This window comes from Furipterus horrens, unplaced genomic scaffold (genome assembly GCF_987537825.1).
Source record: "Furipterus horrens unplaced genomic scaffold, mFurHor1.1.pri manual_scaffold_11, whole genome shotgun sequence".
Lineage (NCBI taxonomy): Eukaryota > Metazoa > Chordata > Mammalia > Chiroptera > Furipteridae > Furipterus > Furipterus horrens.
The window spans coordinates 74,526,266-74,545,940 of record NW_028327181.1 but is presented as its reverse complement, the minus strand read 5'-3'; the positions used below and the strand labels follow the sequence as shown (position 1 = coordinate 74,545,940).

The 19,675-nt window shown below is 38.7% G+C and overlaps 1 protein-coding gene across 3 annotated transcripts in view; it reads right to left on the bottom strand.

Moving 5' to 3' along the window:
* Positions 1–536: 536 nt before the first annotated feature.
* The window catches only part of SPAG9 (sperm associated antigen 9), a 112,358-nt gene continuing 93,219 nt past the window's right edge, over positions 537–19,675 (bottom strand). For 2 of the 3 annotated variants that reach the window (XM_090292774.1, XM_090292776.1), the window contains 10 exons: positions 18,839–18,964; positions 17,489–17,569; positions 16,778–16,845; positions 13,689–13,837; positions 12,511–12,682; positions 10,566–10,679; positions 9,331–9,369; positions 8,228–8,404; positions 5,282–5,431; positions 537–1,145 (listed from right to left, as the gene is read on the bottom strand). In XM_090292774.1, the coding sequence (XP_090148900.1) occupies positions 1,030–1,145; positions 5,282–5,431; positions 8,228–8,404; positions 9,331–9,369; positions 10,566–10,679; positions 12,511–12,682; positions 13,689–13,837; positions 16,778–16,845; positions 17,489–17,569; positions 18,839–18,964 (1,192 nt within the window). In that variant the 3' untranslated portion in view covers positions 537–1,029. The remainder of the gene's footprint in view (positions 1,146–5,281; positions 5,432–8,227; positions 8,405–9,330; positions 9,370–10,565; positions 10,680–12,510; positions 12,683–13,688; positions 13,838–16,777; positions 16,846–17,488; positions 17,570–18,838; positions 18,965–19,675) is intronic. The other variant, XM_090292775.1, reaches the window with a different exon arrangement.

Below are 19,675 nucleotides of genomic sequence, written 5' to 3'. Positions count from 1 at the left end.
AGCTCAAATGTGTCAGTTCCATACAAAATATCAAGTGCAAGCTGTTCTGCAGTTTTATACAGAACAAGAAAAAATACCATTTCTAAGTAAATCACTCATTCACTCCGTTAGGCCACATTCCATCACCACCTCAGCTTTACTTATTAATTGGTAACGGCAGTCCAAGAACAATCAGTAAACAGGTACATTTTTTACATGGAAAAACCCAACCACCACCATCTGCTGCTACAAGGAATCCAAAACACAACTTCCTTTTAAAAACATTCTCCCATGGCTGACACCTATCTTCTAAGCCTCATAAGTATAAACCTTTCAGATATATTAGTATGAAAATGAGTGAAACTAGTCTAAAAAAAATCAGAATATTCAGAGAAGCAGGCCTCATAAACTTTAGAGCTCTATTAAGTCAGAAATAGGAAACATTTATTTAAATAGTGTAGTCTTAATTTCTTTTAATATAAAACCCCCCCTAATCTGATGAAAACAAAGTTTTTATATACCATATAAACAAGATTTGTCAGATCTGAAAGTGAAAGTTAAAGTAATATACAGTTAGCGTTTAGCCCTGTTGGGACATTTAGATAATCCACCCAATATTAGTTTGTGTCAATTTTATAATACATTGGGGGAAACTTGACTATTGTACTTAATGGTACAGTTTCACTTACCAAGTGTTTCCATTAATTCCATTATTAGTGACAGCTAAAAAGCGACCCCATCAAAGTAAGTGACATCAGTTGTGGCAGAATAAGCCACATCTGGATTGTTTCCTATAATTCACCAGTTTGCAGAGAGTAAACATTCTTTGATTTGTTCATAATATACTGAAATTGCCTATAACACTGGTGCAGTAAAACAGCTAGTTCCTGTATTGTTACAGTAAGACAAATTTTGTGAAGTTAACAGGGAAAAAATGCTCACATATCATGTGGTGAAACTTATCTCACAAGAGAGCACTAAACAAAGAGGAGAAGGGAAAAGAAACCATGCACAAGAGACGGCTTCCCCGCCTCCACCTGTGTCCAGGGCTCACTCACTGCCATACATCACTTGCCACACTATCAAGTGACTCCTCTCTGCTCTAGCAACCGAAGGTTCAAGTGGAAGATCCTCTCCCAGAAGTTCTGATTCTCCATCTTCATCACCTGGCGGAGGATAAGGAGACAAGTTAGGCTGAGCGTGGAAGACACAGGCCGATGCACATCAGACAGGATGCTCACGGTCAGTGCGTGGGTAGTGTGCACGCAACCTGTCTGACTCCCATCACAGAGGGCACAATAAGATAAGGGCCCTGGACCGGAATCTTCACTGCCTGACTTCTGCAAAGGTTAATTCGCTTTCCAGACTACACCTGTAACAGTGAGTTCACTAGACTATGTTGGAGACTCATCCCAATATGCCTGCCTACCGAAGATCATAGAAATGGGGGCTAGGAAGGCAAAGCTGCCCAGTTCTGTGTTTATCCAGAATAGATAGTCTACTCTTGTCTGTTTCAAATGAAGAACTGAGCCTAGACAGAATTATAAATGTGGAAGCGTGGGGACAGACCCCTCACACGAGCTAAACCTGAGCATTCATGCTCTCTGCTGGTGACAGTGACGTTATCCAGTCAGAGACCCGACACAGCACACGGGAACTCTCACCACCTCCCCGCGCACCATGAGATGGCAGCTTCATCACCTGATATACTGCCTGTCCTTCCCCTGGTTGTCAAGTTTAGGATGGGCAATGAATTAACAGAGTATGGCGGAGATGAAGAAATGAGGCCGAGGTATAGACTGGTTTCTTCCGGAAGTAGCTGAGTGAATTTGACAGATGAGGTCCTGATCGAAGACGCTGCTCTCCAAGGCCGCGCCAGCACGCCATGCTCCTCGCTACAGACGCATGTCGGTTGGTTTTGTTGCTGCAGAGCAGGGTTACCCTGACACAACCCAGTGACAACTCGTCTAGTGGGACAGATTCTTCAGCAGAATTCTACAAACTTATGTAACAAAGGACAAAGCTAGACCACTGATACAGAAAAATTCTGTAATGAGTCTCACCTGACTTCCAGCCGGGCAAAAGAAAATATTAATACCCTCAAGTAGAAACAGCAGAAAAGAAAAAGCCCCAGAGATTAGCGTTTCTTTCTGCAAGCCAAACCCTCCGTTACCCAACTCCTAGTGGCCTTTTCAGAGCAAGGCCAAACTGTGGAGAGGGGTGTGCTTTAAAAGGCTCAAGACGAAATCCAATTTCTGAACTGAAATATAATCAGGGAGTTAGACTGTGAAAAATTAAGTTTTCTTTTAAATTTTAAAAAATTATAATGATAATGACATTAACCAGCCGAGACAAAAGACTGTGGGCATTTGTTTATGAGTTGTTTTATTTTGAAGGTTCTATTTTTTAAATTATCCTGTTTCCTAAGGTCTCTACATTCTACTTAATTAATTTATTAAAAATATGGAGCTGTTGCCCTGACCAGTGTGGCTCAGTTGGTTGGGCATCACTCCACAAAGCAAAAGGTCACCAGTTCAATTCCCAGTCAGGGTACATGCCTGGGTTGTGGGTTTGGTCCCTGGTTGGGGCATGTATGAGAGGCAACAGATTGATGTTTCTCTTTCACATTGATATTTCGCTCCCTCTTTTTCTTTCTCCCTTCCCTTCTACCTGAAAATAAATAAATAAAAATCTTAAAAAAAAAAAAAGACCTGAAGATATCTTTAAAAAAATATTGGATTGTTGGGATTAGTTTCTCATTGTTAATATGTTACAGGAAATGAAAAAGGAGAAGAAAAAAGATCAAATTGAACTTTTAAAAGTTTACTATTAAAACTTACCCAAGCTTTAAGACAACTCTGTGTTTCAGGCTGGATTAAGTAGAAATACTGACAAACCTGATCAAGCAATTTTTATGCTATTTTCAGAATCCACAATGGAAGAAATTTTTAGTGGAAATGGAAAAACCACACAGGAATTGTATTAACATAACATACTTTGTATGGTTCCAACTGCCATGTTGCACTCCAAAAAAAAGCTCCAGAAGTCACCCCAGCCAAGGGAAGTCCCTCTTTAAAAATGATTTCTACACCAATAGTCAATTACTTACAATACTCTGAAGTGACTTCATTCCTGCTAATGTCAGCAGAATCAATTCCTAAACTTAACACCTGCCTTAAAAATGTGTCAATAAGCTTTTTTGCATCAGATATTCTAGTTTATAATAATAATGTATAGCACCCTGTCATTTACATGATCCTAAATTTTATACTCCTTTTTAGTTTTCATAACTAAAAAGTATCTATCACTGATCTACAACATTATATCCTTTAAAACTTTATGTTTAGGAACTTTTTGAATCACTGTAAATTTTACGCCAGTCCAAAGGATTCCTTCACTTATGGCAAATAAATAAATTTACATCACAGTGCTTTACAGTTTAAAAAGCACTAGACTTTCACAAATATCAATTCTGTGTTTTCTTTGTACCTCTTAGGCCATTCCTTCTTAGAAAGATCTCTTTGTAAGTGCTAATGATTCTTTACATTATTAATACAGGGCTCTGTCCTAGAACCTCTTCTTTTAGCCCCAACATATTCTCCTTTGGAGAACTCACCAACTCTTGTGGCTTTTAGTGTCACTGTAGTCCAGTGGGCCCTCAGTCCCTCCTTCCTGAGATCTAGAATCCTTAGACCCAAAAGGCCGGTGTTCTACCTAGACCCCAACTCCCATGCTCTTCAAGGTCAACACCTCGAACACCAAACCCCTCTTTCTTTCCCTCCAGATTTGCTGTTTCTGTTTTGAGAGTCATCGCTGAGTCAAGGATCACTCTCTCTTTGCTCGCATCCTATTACAGTCACTTACACAATGAGTTTGGTCAACAACCAACCACATAGATGAGGGGGTCCTATAAGATAAAGGAACTGAAAAACCCCTATCGCCTGCTGATGTCTTAGCCATCAGGCCATGGCACAAAGAATTACCCATGTGCCTGTGGAGCCCCCAGTAGTGCAGATGTACAGCACAGTGACACACGTCCCCGAGTGCACAGCTGTTAGGGGGTGCGGGACTGTTGCTACCAATTCCCCACTCCTCCTCTTACTACTTTACTTAGCCACTCATTTTTTCCTTCATTTCCCTGTCCCTGGTCTTATACATCAAATCCACCGTCTACACGTTTCTAACCACATCGCTCTTCTGTAAAGGCCTCCAACAGTTTTCCTTTGCTTTAAATATAAAAATGCCAACTACTTAATTAGGTATATAAAGGCCTTCCATGATCCAGACCCCCTCCCTTTCTGGATTTATCTCTGGTCAAATGTGTACTTGCTTCTACTCCATGCTCTACTCATTTTAAAAGTTTTTCTTTAATTACAGTGGCTTCACATTTCCAAACCTCTGGTCAAGCTATTTTCTTACCTTGGAATGCCAGTCTCCCCAGGACCCCCATTCCATTCCCTCACCAATTCTTTTTTAAAAATATATTTTTAAAAACCTCACCCAAGGACATTTTTTCATTGTTTTTTAGAGAGAGAGTAAGGGAGAAACACTGATGCGAGAGAGAAGCATCAGTTGGTTGCCTCCTGTATGCACCCACACTGGGGATTAAACCCACAACCCAGGCATGTGCCCTGACCAGGAATCGAAACCACAACCTCTCGGCCACAGGAGGATGTTCCAACCAATTGAGCCACAGTGGCCATGGTGCAAACCCAATTCTTTAGGGTAAGATTATTTGGTGTTGAGTCACATGAATCATCGTTTCTGACTTCTTTCTCTCCCTGTCTTTCTCTATCCGAGCACCTCTAACACTGCCATTTATTAACACTAGCTCGGCACTGTTCTGTAACTATTGGAGGGAGACTTTTTGTCTGACTTGTTGCTGTATCCCCAAGATTAAGGCTGAAAAGCACATAATTAATGTTGATTAAGCTGAAAAAATAAACAAATGAAATCAATTTTCATACAATACTTTAAAGTATTTTTATTTCTCCATGTTGCAGGTGAGAAAACTGAGGTTCTAGAAGGTTGCATGCCCAAGGTATTCTGACCTCATCATATGCTCTTTACATCTTACCGTATATGACCAAACCCTGTTATTTTCTAAAGCTCCTTCAAAGAAAACAAATACATTTTAGTATTAAAAAAATTAAAAAAAGAAATGAAGAAGGAAGGAAGGAAAAAAAGTTATATCAAGTCTTTTTCCAAGTAAAGGATTCAAAGAAAACCTCTTGTTTACTATGGCTTAAAGTCTGGATCACAGAACGCAGTGGAAACTGAGCTCCCAGAACCACTGACTTACCCATTCGGAAGTCAATGTAGCCCTCTCCTCCACTGATGACAAGCATAGACTTCAAGGGTGTCTGGCTGCCAGGCTCCTGTGCAGATGGCCCTGCTTTGTCACCTGCCAGATCTGTGCCACTAGGGCCACTTTGTGGGCTGACAACTTGACCTATATATACGGGAACAAGTAACATTACTTACCACAGATTGGGGTAAGGAGACTCACTTTTTACTGAATATTTTCCTAAAGTTGAACAAAAATGTAAGTATATCCTATCACGACCTAAGTACTGGGGATGCTAGAGGCCTCTGCACGATCAGAAAACAGCTTTAAAGGTCCTAAGAACCCAGTTTTAAAATCTAAATGAAGCCATTTTGTATCAAAGCTGACACAGGTCCAAATCCCAGCACGAAGAATGTGTATGGCCAGGCGGGTCTTAGCTGCCTGCTTCATTCAGACTTTTACAATTGACATCTTCTTACCGGGGGGACAGTGGAAAGGCCTCTCCCTGGGAGGGTACACTTGTGTATAAGACTAAGAAAAGTCTTCACCTTAAGCCTTATGAGTCTGGATATTCCTAATTGGTATTTACATTTCAAATCCATGGTTTTCCTCTCATATTTAATAAAAGTATGTCTTATTTTTAATTTAGATTATAAAAATAAAATTACCAGTAAACGTGTCATTTGCTCTGAAGTTTAAGTTCTAAGGTAAACAGACTCCTTGAGCATGAACTGGCAGAAAGAAACCTTCAAATATTATTCACACTATGCTCTCTAAGACATCCCTCTTGGAAATCTTTGACTGTGTGGTATTTGTTTTTTCTAGCCAGACTCTATTGTCCTCTGGTCAAACTGAAGAGACCATGCCTCTAGGACACTGCAGGATATAGTCCTATAGTGTGACACACTTTTAAAAATTAATTTATGTTGAAAGTGTATAGGACAGTTTAATTTATTCCCATAGTGTCTCATTCATGCATTACTCAATTATACTCTAGAAGAAATCAGGCCTGCTAAACTGTTAGCAAACTAGTTAGTTCTGCCACAGAAGTAAGAACACAAAAGTATGATAATAAGGCCAACCTGAATGGTTTAATCCTTAGGGCTAACTGGTCAACAAACAATGTTGCCAATCCTACTTCCAGATTTATACCCAACAGGCAAGCCTTTCCCATATATACAAGGAAGTCTGCTGCAGTATTATTTTTAACAGAAGGGGAGGGTCAAGGAGAAACAACCTAGAGGTACATCATGAGGAGAATGGAGCACATTTATTCAGATATTAGAACCACAGTTGATTGAATGTACTAGATTTTTATGGATAAACTTAACAAATCTAAAAAATGAGAAGTTGCAAAAGAATATATATGTACCATAACATTGAAATTAAGTTCAAAACCACAGAAGTTCTATATATAGTTTTATAGATACTATGTCAAATGTAGTAAAAGTATAAAAACATGGCCAAGATAATGGTTACCAATGGAGAAGAAAAGGGAGGGAATGGAACTGGAGAGATATAAAGGAGGCTCGAAGGGGACTCTTATGACATATTTTTTCTTTAAGAAAACAAGAAAACACTATTACCAGCAGTTCCATATTTAGGAGTTTATCCTAAGGAAACAAGTATACAAATACACAAGATGTGTGTTTCAGGAAGCTCATTACGATGTTGCCAAGAATACTGAGTGACTGGGATACCACGTGCCAGCCCTGCACTCTGTACACCAATCATCTAATCTTTGGAACATCCTCGGGAAAATAAGTGTGATGGTTAATTTTATGTGTCAACTTGGCTATGCTGTGGTGCCAAGATATTTGGTCAAACTCCAGTCTTGATATTGCTGGGATGGTATAATTAACATTTAAATCAGTGGACTTTGAGTAAAGCTAATTACCCTCCATACAGTGAATGGGCCTCATCCAATCAGTTGCTGATCTTAAAGAGAAAAATATAGCCCCCCGAGGAAGAGGGAATTGTGCCTCCAGACTGCTTTTGTACTCAAGCTGCAATATTCACGCTTTTCTGGGTCGCCCCTGCCAGCCTGCCCTGCAGATTTCAGATATGCCAGCCTTCATAATCACACAAGCCAATTCCTTAAAATAAATAAAGTGTCTCGCCTCCCCCACCTCTTTCCCCCTCCCTCCCCTCTCTCTCCCGACTCCTCTCTCACATATACCCTATTGATTCTGTTCCTCTGAAGAACGCTCACTAATACACTGAGACACTACTAGGTCCACTGTTACACAATTAGTTGGTGTAGCAACTAACTTGCCTTTTACAGGGGAAAACGCAAAACATGGGTCCTGCTTACGGATGGTGAGCAGCATCATTTCAGTGCTCTCAATGGACAGAACATTTTCACTGGGCAGCACCACGTCCACCTTTCATATCCACATAGTATTTATAGTTCCCAAAGCACTTTCATTAATTTTCGCAACAGACGAGGTCAGCAGAGAGCAGATGCCACGTCCACTTAAGGAAATGCGTCTCAGAGGTTAGGTGACTTGTTCACAGTGACAGGCAAGTAAGCGAGGCAGAGGGCCCCGACTCCCAGGCCCCTAGTCTACCACACTGATCGAGGCACCAGAGCACATGCGCCAGCTTCCTACACAGAGCCTTGATGAAAGGGGCTTCTTTCTGGCAATCTCCTTTGTTAGGCCAAGACCATTTTTGGTATTCTGTGGTGGGAAAATAATACCACTGCTTTTCAAAAGTAAGGTTTCTTAAATAAAAATCAAGAAGTCTGTTTTGGGTGGTGGAGGAGAGATTCCAAATTTCAAAAACAATTTCATTCAAATACCCCTAGAGCACTTTATTCCTACCTCTGTTATAGAAGTTTTCATATATTATAGTGAAATTATCTGTAATTCCGGTACTTAGCATTTGAGTAGGCAGTGGAACCAAGGGACAAGAGAGAGACAATGAAATACAATTTCTCAACAGAACAGTCTGACTCACCTGGGACTGCCACAAAGAATTTCACAGCATCCCGATGCCCATGGAAGCAAAGCTGTGCATGTGCCATTGAACAATAGGGTATAAATGTCCCTGGAGTCACTTTATCGCTGTTTTCATCACCATATACACGAATCACACTTCCAGGACGATTTCCTGGTGCTCCTGAGGTTTTATTTGCTGCAACAGAAAAACCAAATACCAAATATTTTCCCTAGAAAATAGTAATGATGCAAGAGGTTACTGGTTAATCCTTATATTATCTAAAAGCTACAGCCAGTTGAGATAAAACAAAGGCAGCAATGCCAAATCAAGACAAAGCTGGAAAAAAGGATATATATATATATAGCATGCTAGTTATTTTTAAGTACCTTAGTAAATGGAGTAGGGATTTTGCCAGTCTAGCAATAACTAAGCTTACTTTTTAAACATGTCTATTAATTTAAAAAATCATTTTAGTTAACAAAACATTTTCATCTTAGGTATGTCTGTTTTATTTAGTTTTTTAATCCTCATTTTAGAAAACTAACCCATTACACAGTGTAAAGTAAATGGGTATCTTTTTAAATACAACTTTTATAGTTTACCTTCTGATTTGTCTCCTCTCTGGTAAGACTATCTCCCTTAAGGGGAGTGGTACAAAGCTGTGCTTAAAAGGATCCAGCCACTGCAGCGGAGAACCTTTTATTTACACCAGACCAATGATTCGCTGGACTCTTTTAGAATGACCAGACTCACAAAACATCCCCATTCCATGGGCCAGTAAGTGAATGAAAGAAACATGATCGGTAACAAGAGTAAACAATGTAGATTAATGACAGTTTTAAGAGATGTTTCGTGTTTTTATTGGCAAGAAAAAGAGTCTGAAAGAAAAGTTCAGCTGCAACAAAAGATGATAAATAGACTAAGCTGCTGTGCAGTAGTTTGGTGGCCATGTAACAGACATCAAAAACAAAAAAAAAGAAAAAAAAAAACACCTGCTGCGATGCAGTGACTGCAAGTGGATGACATTTAGGAACATTCAAGAGGTCTCTAGAGCCATGAGAACAGCCTCACAGTGGCTATCAGAAGCCAGGAGGAGGAGCTGATTCAGGATCTGCACTTACCCCGCAGCCCCAGTAAGCGTCCCTGGTGGAGGATTACAGCTGAAGTGAGAGAGGAGGAGAGGGGACATGGAGACGCGCGTGACGGGGAGGAGTCACTACGAGCCACAGCTCTCAGTGTTCTCTGTGTGGCAATGTGGTGCCCAAAGCCCCTAACCAAATCCAACTTGGGACAATACCAAGCAGTACGCCAAGTTCTTATTAAAGCCTCTCTCTAGAATTTCTCTGATCATAAAGTACAATTTGATTTACTGTGATTTTGTTTTGCTAATCATAAAGCAATTTCAGTGCTTCATGATTTATTAAGAACTTACTTAATGGCATGCATTTCCTAAATGCTAACATCCCCTCCACCTTTAAAAACAAATCCTGTCCAAAATTACAATGCTATTGTGGAACTCTCTTTGATAAAGAATTGAAATAAACTCTAGAGATATCCTAGGATCTCTTAGGATATAAGTGATCCAAACACGTAGACTTATAAGTGATTAAAAACTTAGGTTCTTTAAAGGCTCCAGATATACCACCTTCTGGTCCTCCTCTACTGCCCCTGTAAAAACGTAGGACGATTCTAAGGTTTCTTTATTAATTCATTTTACGGACTTACGGCACTTGTTTTCAAACCACTGCCTGCCCATGAATCTTATAACACAAAAAACTTATTTAATGAATGATCAATGTAATGGAACATAATATGAGAAACATACAATGTATATTTTGTTCACAAAAATAATAATGGAATATAACATAAAAAGCATACAATGTATATTTTGTCCACATTCTTTTCAAATACAGGATAGATGACTTGTCTCCAGCATAAGAAAGGGCTGAGAAATTTCTCCCAGGACTTTTTCTAAACCTTGTATAAGCCAATGCAATATCCTGAACTAACAGCCAGGGAGATGTGGAAAACTAGGATGAATGCCAGCAGTGTTGCTGAATACTGTTGTAATAGAGGAACCAGGACTGTTGTTCCTGAACTGAAAAAAAGCTGCTCTTCTCGGAAAGAAAAACTTTTCATTTATAAATATTGGTCCTAATACATGGGAATTATTATTTGCTGCAGTTCAGAAGTTTCATAGAAAGAGTGAAGGAACAATAGTTAGAGCTTTGCCACCACCTTGATTTTCTGAATTACCAGAGTTGCCAAAACCAAAACAATGCCTTCTGCCTGATTTCTGGACATGAACATTCCCTCATCTTTCCCATCTGCCCACACCAGGTGAAAATATACTTACTTTCTGTCAGTGGGATGGAGATAATGACACCATTTCCTGTCCCCACCCACAAACGATTGCAAGACACCATGAGAGCTGTGATCCTCACAAAAGAGAAGCCCAGTTTTCCGGTACCTGTACAGCAGGGGAGAAATATTTACTGAGAAACCAGAGCAGATGATGTTCTAGATTATAGGTCCCTTAGAGCAGTGGATTAATATAACAGGGAGGAAATGTGACCAGAACCAGTTGAGTGTTTCCTGAAGGAACACATCAAAGCAAACTCATCTGGCTTTATCACCTATGGGTAATGGGAAAAGAAAATTCTATACGTGGCTGGCATTACACTGCCGTTTAGAAGGAAGATACTGTGGCTCAGTTACTATGACACAGGATTTAATTAAGGAGGTCTAAAACCAAAACACAGAACAAAACAAAAAAACCTCAATACAAAGTGTTTACTAAAAATCAGGAAATCAAATGTCCTTCAAATTTATAAAGTGACAGAGTTCTGGTTTGCTTTGAATTTCTTTGAGTAAGTAAAAACAATCTTTGCTAACAAAACCAACATTCTTTCCTTGTTCGCATATTTAGGTTTGATAGCAGTTTAGAACTTTTAGGAAACCACAGACATAATTTAAGGAGAATCAATGCACTTTTTATTTCAAGGGAATTTTTACAACTGATCTTATTTTCTGGGATTTAAGAAGCAAAATTATTAAACAGATAAAATACATTTAAGACAAACAGCATTTAGTCACTCAAGCTCTACTTTTAAGAACCGAGAGTATGATCATAGAATCACAGCATTCAAAAAACTCTTAACTCTACTCAGTCTAAACCTATGGTTAAAGTTTATCCCTGAAATTAGTCTGTCTATGTGCACATATGCCTGATTCTAGGGAGGGCACATAGGTTAAATACCACTGATGCAGCTCAGCCTCTCTTCATAAAGGAATCTTTAATGACATCCTTCAAAGTCATATGGCTCTGCATTAGGAGCCCAGGATGCAGCAGGAACAAGCCCAAAGTGGTTGCTCCCCTTCATGGGGGCTTATGGACCATGGGCGAGAGACAGGAAACAAGAATCCCATAAAACCAGTGCAACCTCAGTGACGAGCCCACAAAGAAAAAGTATAAGAGCCCCGACCGGTGTGGCTCAGTGGCTTGCGCGTCGTTCCACAAACCAAAAGGTCGCCAGTTCGATTCCCAGTCAGGGCATGTGCCTGGGTTGAGGGTTTGGTCCCTGGCTGGGAGCCTGCAAGAGGCAACCAATAGATGTTTCTCTTCCTTCCCCCCCTCCGACTCCCCGGCCTCTAAAAAAAATTAGAAGAAAGAAAGAAAGAAAAGTAAATCTAAATCAAAGTGGGAGATAAGAAAAGGTCCCTTCTGGCTATGACATGTAAGCTATGGTCTGAAAGCCAAGTAAACAGGGACCAAGAAGAAGTTCTCAGGCAGAAAATGCAGTACACATGAGAGAAATAAAATGGGAAGGAAGATGCTAAGTTTGGATCAGTGTGAGTTCGGGTGGAATAGATTGAGGAGAGTGGTCTAGGCCACTTAAATTCCTTTAGCTATGTCACAAAGTATCACCTCACCTAAAGACAGTAATATTGTAAAAGTGGATGGATTTAAATAGTGGGAGTGGGTGGTGATGTTGCACATCGGTTACTACGCAGAGAACAGACTAGAGTGGAAACAGGGAGGCTCATAGTTATCTGGGCAAGAAGGGACGGTGGCCTGGCCTACAGGGACAGTACAGATAAAGAAGTAACTGATTTAAGATATTTTTGGAGGCAGGGTTGACAGTTCCCCATAGATGAAGTATCTGTCTGACACTTTCAGTGATAAGAGCGACTATTCCTCAGGCAACTTACTCATTCATTGGTTCTACTTAGCATTTGAGAACAATTAAAAATAAAACATTTTCTTTAATTGACAAAAATAAAATGCTTTGGAAGCTTACCTAACATTTTGCTTACATAAGGCTCAATGTCCACATCCTGCAGATGCTGATAAGTGTGCGCATGATAGAGACGGAGTGTGGAGTCCAAACGAATGGAGACCCACACACCATCGCCCACCCATGCGAGCTGCCGCACCTGGCTCTCCTTCCTGGGATGTGCATCAAATGATTTCTAGAAAAGTGTTCAACCACAGTGTTACTTTTACTACGTAGGAGTCTGTGTTTAAAAACTGTGCTCATCTGCACAAAAATTTGGCAGAATGTACATTAAAAGAGGAGCTTAAATGGTGCTTACTAAACACCATCGTTCTTCTACACACAGTAGCTTTTATCCCAGACTGCAAAACAAAATGAAGAACAAAGAACTAAAGGATGACGGATTTTAAAACTGTACAGACTATTGACTCATGGCAGCAATACAGGCATATCCATGCTATGTGTCAGCATTCAACAAAAAGACTGGACTGGATCTCAAGATTTTGTTGAAATGTAGATAAATACATGAAGTAAGATCCTGCTTATAATCAAACAAAAAGGAACCTGCATTGCTGCATGTGTGTGTATATGTATGTATCTGCATGTAAGGAATAGATCTGAAAAATAAACACCAAATGGTTAACTTTGGGACTTTTAGGTAAGGGAATGAGATTTGGGATGAAGGGAGAAGGAGACCTTTCACCTTAAAATTTTCCTGCTTTAAGTTTTTTATTTTTTAAATAGAATAAATTTATGTATTGTTGCAAAGTATTTTTAAAAGAAAGCAATGCTAAGAGGTTTTTGCTTTTACAGTAAGTACTTATTGCAATCTTACTTCTCAGTCCTTGACACACATATAGATTTGCATAAATAGACGTGGAATGGCAGAGAGTTGGGAATTCTCTTTCCCCACAGCCCATACATAATTAAACAAGTCAAGAACCATATATTCAAACAATATATGTATGCATCTATGGATATTCAGACACATATTTAAACATTTGTGTGTTAATCTTCTCTCTAAAAAAAAGAAATGCTTCCCACCCTCATAGTCAAAAGTGGCAAGATGTCATCAATGTGTCACTGAAGTACCTTAAAACACCTGATTCAGAAAATAGTTTCTAAAGAAGCTGAACATAATTAGTCTTAGAATCTTCGGGATACACAAATCAATTAAGCAGAGAAAACGTGGGTTAACTTGCCTCTATTTTCATGGCTTTTGGCTGCACCACATAGATCTTGTTCCGGTAGCCACACCAGACTTTGTCGTGCACCACAGTCATGCATCGGATGGAGTGGTGAGGCCGGCCAAGGTCTAGCAGGTGATAGTTAGACAAATCCCACTGCCCATCTTTAAAATGAGAAACAGATTGTTAGTTAATGCATACCCCTTTTACTGAATTTTAACACAAGATTCTATCAGGGTGTATAATTAAATTTATTCATGAAACGCCCCCAGATACTATGTACTCAGTATATCTTTTATTTGCAGAAATTGAGCTCTCTCATTCTATAAACTGTAAAGTTGGAAGAGACCTCAAAGGTCATCTGGTCCAACCTACAGCCCAGTACCTGGACCCACATACTCTCAATTGCAGTGATGTGATAAGTCAGTTATAAGTTATCTCTTTATAATAATATTTTAAGAATTAGAAGGGGTTAAAATTATTTAGGGGATAATCTGTATTACTCGCTTGCATTTTGATATATTTTCTTGGGTAGAAGTTAAGGGCAACTTCAGGAATCATGTGTACTACAATTTTAGTGATGACAGAATACAAATGAGAACCAACCACTGGAAGCTTGCTTTGCTTGAACAAATTCAGAGAAAGAAAACATACTGCCTCACAAAGCAGCTGTCCCATCTTGAGAAAGCTCTGTCAGGAAAATATTCCCATACCTAGCTAAAGTCTGCCTAAGTCTGCCCCCTTATATGTAACTGGCCATTTATTAGTCTGTAGTTTTGCCGAATGGGAACACAGAATAAATCCAGTCCAACTTCTTTATCACTACCCTCTCTTCTCCTTTCAAAGCCAAGCATCCTTGGCACATGTTAATGGTCCCTTCCTCCTAACTCTTCCTTGTCCTTGTCCATTTAATGCTGACTCTCTGCCAGAGTGGAGCCCTATTCAGGACACTAACTGCTATGAGACTTATGATGTTTGCAGTTAACCTTTAAGGAAGTCTCACTCTTCAGACAGGTCTCCTCCATCTAACTCTTCTGACCTAAAATGCAGAACTTTACATTTCTTTATTAAATGGACTTTGCTTGTCTTGCTCTGTCAGTATAATTTTGGATTCAGTTTACCAAAACATTTAATACTCCATTTTTTTCTAGGCTCTTCCAATTACCAGCTGAGTGACTAAAACACTCTGCCTCTGTTTCTTATCTATAAAGTGAGGATGACAACAGAATTTCCTCATAAATTCTGGTGAGGCTTATAATCAAGGTCTGTAAAGGGCTTGAAGAGAGGCCTTTTATTCTTTTTATTATGCAGTCATTAACCAGTAATCTCCTGCTACCAGTCAGTTAGTTAATAAAGCTACTTAGGTGCTCTCGTCTACCTCACATTTTTCCAAGACAAAAAGGATATGAACTTGGGAAAAGCCTTGCTAAAAGCTGTATTTAGTATATCTACATTTGTATAACATTTCCCTAATCTAATAATCTAGCAGGTAGGAAATGAAGTATCATTTTGGGTTGATATATGTACCAAGGAGTTATGAAGTGCTACATGTTCAATTCCCTTAATTCACTCAAGGCAGGTTTTCTGTCACTACCACCCACCATCTGTAGATTGTAGAAACACAGGTTTTAAAGGGAAATAATAGCCCTGACCAGTGTGGCTCAGTTGGTTGGGTGTCCTTACACAAAACAAAGGGTCATCAGTTCAATTCCAGGTCAAAGCATATGCCTAGGTGGCAGGTTCAGCCCCTGGTTGGGGCATGTGTGAGAGGCTACTGATCAATGTTTCTCTCACATTGGTATTTCTCTACCTCTCTTTCTCCCTCCCTTCCCCGCTCTCTCCAAATATAAACACATAATATCTTTAAAAAAATAATAAAGGGGGATATAAACACCATGATATAAAAATGATTAAACCTTAACCCAATTAAGAATTATTTTTAAATATTTACCAAATATAAGTGGATGCAAATTATTTTTTAATACTGGACAAAAGAAAACATATTCTCTCACTAAATTTCTCCCAATTGAGTAAGTACGGTAATCCCCGTATAACACGGTTGTCTGGTTCCTAATCAGTGCCATGTTATGTGAATCTGTTATGAGACAAAAAGACCTAGTACAAAAAGGGGGGTTAGGTCCCCCAAATTAAAAAAACATACTATTATATTTTTATAATTGAGAAATATCTTTATTAAAGCAATTTTTATCAAAAGTATTATACTAACATGAATTAAGTAATGTTTTCTGTCATCACTACTAAGCTCCATTAACCGAACGTGTTTTCTTTTTGACAAGATATCCTCATCCTCTGAACCTTCTTCAGCATTATCTTGATTTCCGTGCTCTTACTTTTTGCAAAAAATCTGTTATTTTAGATTGCTTGCTTTAGCTGAGAGATCTTTATAAATTGTTATACGGTGCTAAGCACTTTTGAAGTTCTCTCTTAAATTTTGTGCTCCTTTCAGTGCAAGGATCTTCATTTAGGAAATATGACTCTAACTGTTCAGCTAAGTCCAGGCCTTTCTTTACACTTTTTAGAGTAAACTCTTTAACTTTTTCGTTTTCATCAGTGCTGTCATCCCCTGAGTTATCTTGGCACATTCCAGATGTCATTTCCACCAAAATGGCTTCATCAGTTTCTTCTTCTACCAGCAGTTCTTGGATGTCTTCTACAGTCATATCGTGTTATAGCAGAACTGTGTTACAGAAGTACCGTGTTATATGGGGGGGGGGGGGGGGTTCCCCCACAGTTCTCTGTGTTAGAGCAGAACCGTGTTATAGAAGTACGATGTTATACAAGAAATACCTGTATATGAATGAAAAAACAGCACCTCTATATCACGTTATATAAGAGGACTGTGAAATACTAAGTGCTTGCTCATTATGGTAAGCTTACTTTCACTGAGGTTTACTATTAATGTATACCTCCAGGCAGGCACTCACTCATTTACTGTTGTCATACATTGTTAGCATTCAGTTTAAACCTTTATTTTTTTTCTCCTATTAAGCATCATTTCTTTAAAACATAAGAAACAAATCTGCTTGAAAATGCTTTTGCAAAGCAACAAATCAGTGCACATATTATATTTTGTAACAACTCACCCACTCCTCTGTGAAAGATTGCAAGGGTGCCGTCAGCCAGGGCCACTAACACAATTCCTTTCACATGTCTGCAAACAGAAAAGAGGATTTCAGAACTCACCATTCAGGAATAGAGGAGGGACCATGCAACACTGAACTAGTACAGAGGCACTCAGAGGGTCAGAACCTAAATGAACACACTCTCTTCTTCACAGAGAAAGTCTTGCTATAAACATGTCAACTGAATAAATACAGAGCATGTTAGTGACTCAGGTGTCGCTATCTGGCACAAACTCCTCCTCTCATTACAGACTGTAGTCACAAGGTCCACAGACCAGACTTGCACACCTGGAGTGGAACTAACAGAGGCAGCTCTGTGACTTAAGAGACAAACTGATTTTTGATAGAGAAAAAGGACTACTAAATGCCTTAATCATCATATTCACAAAGAATAAAGAACACTCCAAAACAAATTAATATTAACAGGTGTTATTGGTTTTCTCCCCCAGAATGCTAAAGAACTCACAGTATGGTGAGATATCAACCCGGCAAGTTTTTCTGTTTTACTTTCTAGTTAAGAGTTTCAATCTTAGTCAACTTCTCTAATTTTATAAAGAAGGTAAAAAAACAAAACAAAAAAACCTGGATACTGATTTAGTCATGAAGTACATGTTAGCTTTAATAGTCTTAAAATGTATTTTTTAAAGGAATAATTTCTAAAATAAAACTTACACAATACTGAGAATCGAATCTTTAAGTTTAATAGAATGGAGACATTTCCTCCACTGGGCTACAGATGAATGGACATACAAACTGCAAGAACAAAATCAAGACTGGTAAGGCATAGAGAACATTAAGTCATTGCTTATATCTAATAATGACCACAAAGTTCCTTCAGAAGAGGAATAACATATACATTTTAGGAAAAAAAACAATGAGAGTACAGGTAGTTCTAAGGCAGAGAAATACGCTGATTAGGCAAACAGAAACATAAGAAGAACAAAAAGCCAAAACTAGAATAATGCAGGGTCAGTTAGTTTCAGGTTACCCACACTTCAGAATCCTGGGCTAAAATTCTTTTAAAAAGATTATCTCACTTTTCTCCTAGACTGAATTACGACTATGTGACAACAAGTGGTTTACAACAGGCAGAAGCAAACTGTAGCCTGCAGGACACATCCAGCCCTTCACCCTAAGTCTTAGTACAGACTGCAAATTAAAAATGGTTTTTACATGGTTGGAAAAAATCAGACTATTTCATGACATAAGAGATTTGTATCAACACAGAACCCTATCTGTGTCCATAAATAAAGTTTTATTAGAACACAGCCCCACTAACCGACCTACATATTGTCAACGCAATGGCTTCTTTTGCACCATAACAACACAGCCAAGAAGCTGCTGCAGAGATCACATGGCCACAAACCTAACATACTTCTCATCTGACCCTTCATGGAAAAAGTTTGCCAACCCTTCATTTTATAGTATTGGCCCCTATGGAAAAGATACCCTAGTGACCTTGCTTACCTTTTGGAAATGTACTATTTTGTAAGACTCCCACACTAATAGAGCGAGCAAACCATGTAATAATGTTCGTTATCACCTCCTAAGCTTTCAGACTGATCTGTTCCGGTTTTCCTAGCAACTCTATAAAAAGTTAAATGTTTGGATTTGGGGCTTCCTGCAGCCAAATACATAATCCTTGGTATTTCCTGAACATACTCTAGCCTCTCTAAGCCTTTTATATATGAATTGATAATTCTGCCTCTATGCTATTCAGGATCTTCTACTTCTGGAACACCCAAATTTTAAAATTTTATTAACCTCTTCTTCCAAGAATATTATATAAAGGGAACACTGTGACAGAGAAACATATGGCTTACCATTCAGAAACAATGCCAAGCCCAGTTTATGAGGTAATTGCAATATAACCTTAAAATTTGTGTGTATATAAAATTCTTCGCTTTAATGCGTACTTTTTGTATATTTATATGTATGCCACATTTTGCTTTTCTTCTGATTTCAAAAGCAAAGGTAAGAAAAGACTAAAGATACTCTAATATTAAAAGAGTCGGCACCTACCAGCCATTCTGAGCCCCAAGCCACATAGTTGGTAAAAGGCTACTCATTTTCTGGGCTTCTTCTCTCACCAGGTCTTGTTCATTTGGCAATACTAATATTTGATCTTTATACACATCTGAGTCATTACTGGAAAAGGTAGGACAAAAGGAAAATAATCTGAGTATGCTTATTTTTCAGGAATTGGTCATTTCTATTTTTTAGTTTACAGTTTAAGAAAAAAGATCAAACACTAAAATTCCAGAAAAGCCTAAGTTAAATTCCTGCATTAAATATTTCAACAACTGTACCAGAAGAACTTTAACATACTAGGAGTACCAAGCTGCAAAAAAGGGAGTTAAGAAATAATAATGAAACATCACAGTTAATATCTCGACTACAATATGGCTCTCTCTTATAGTCATTTTGAATTTTATGAGTTTCTTCCTAAAGGAGAAGAGAGAAAAGGATGGTTTGTTTTAAAACTACACACATTCACACAAAGGGTAAAATATAAAGAATTTTCTAAAATAAATTAATAAGCTGAAACATGCCTGGATTCATCCCAAGCCTTTTCTTTTAGATTGTCACATATAATAAAGAGACATAATTGATAACCCAAATTCAACAGACAAATAAACGTACTAATTCTAAAAAGATGACTTTACTCTTATATTAATAATTAAATGTTAAGACACTTGGTTGTTCTATACAGCAAGAGGAAAAACAATACATTGTAAAAAGAATCCAGTTTAGCCCTGATTGGTGTGGCTCAGCTGGTTGGGCGCCATCCCACAAAGCAAAAGGTTGCCGCTTTGATTTGGGGTCAGGGCACATGCCTGGGTTGCAGTTTTGGTCCCC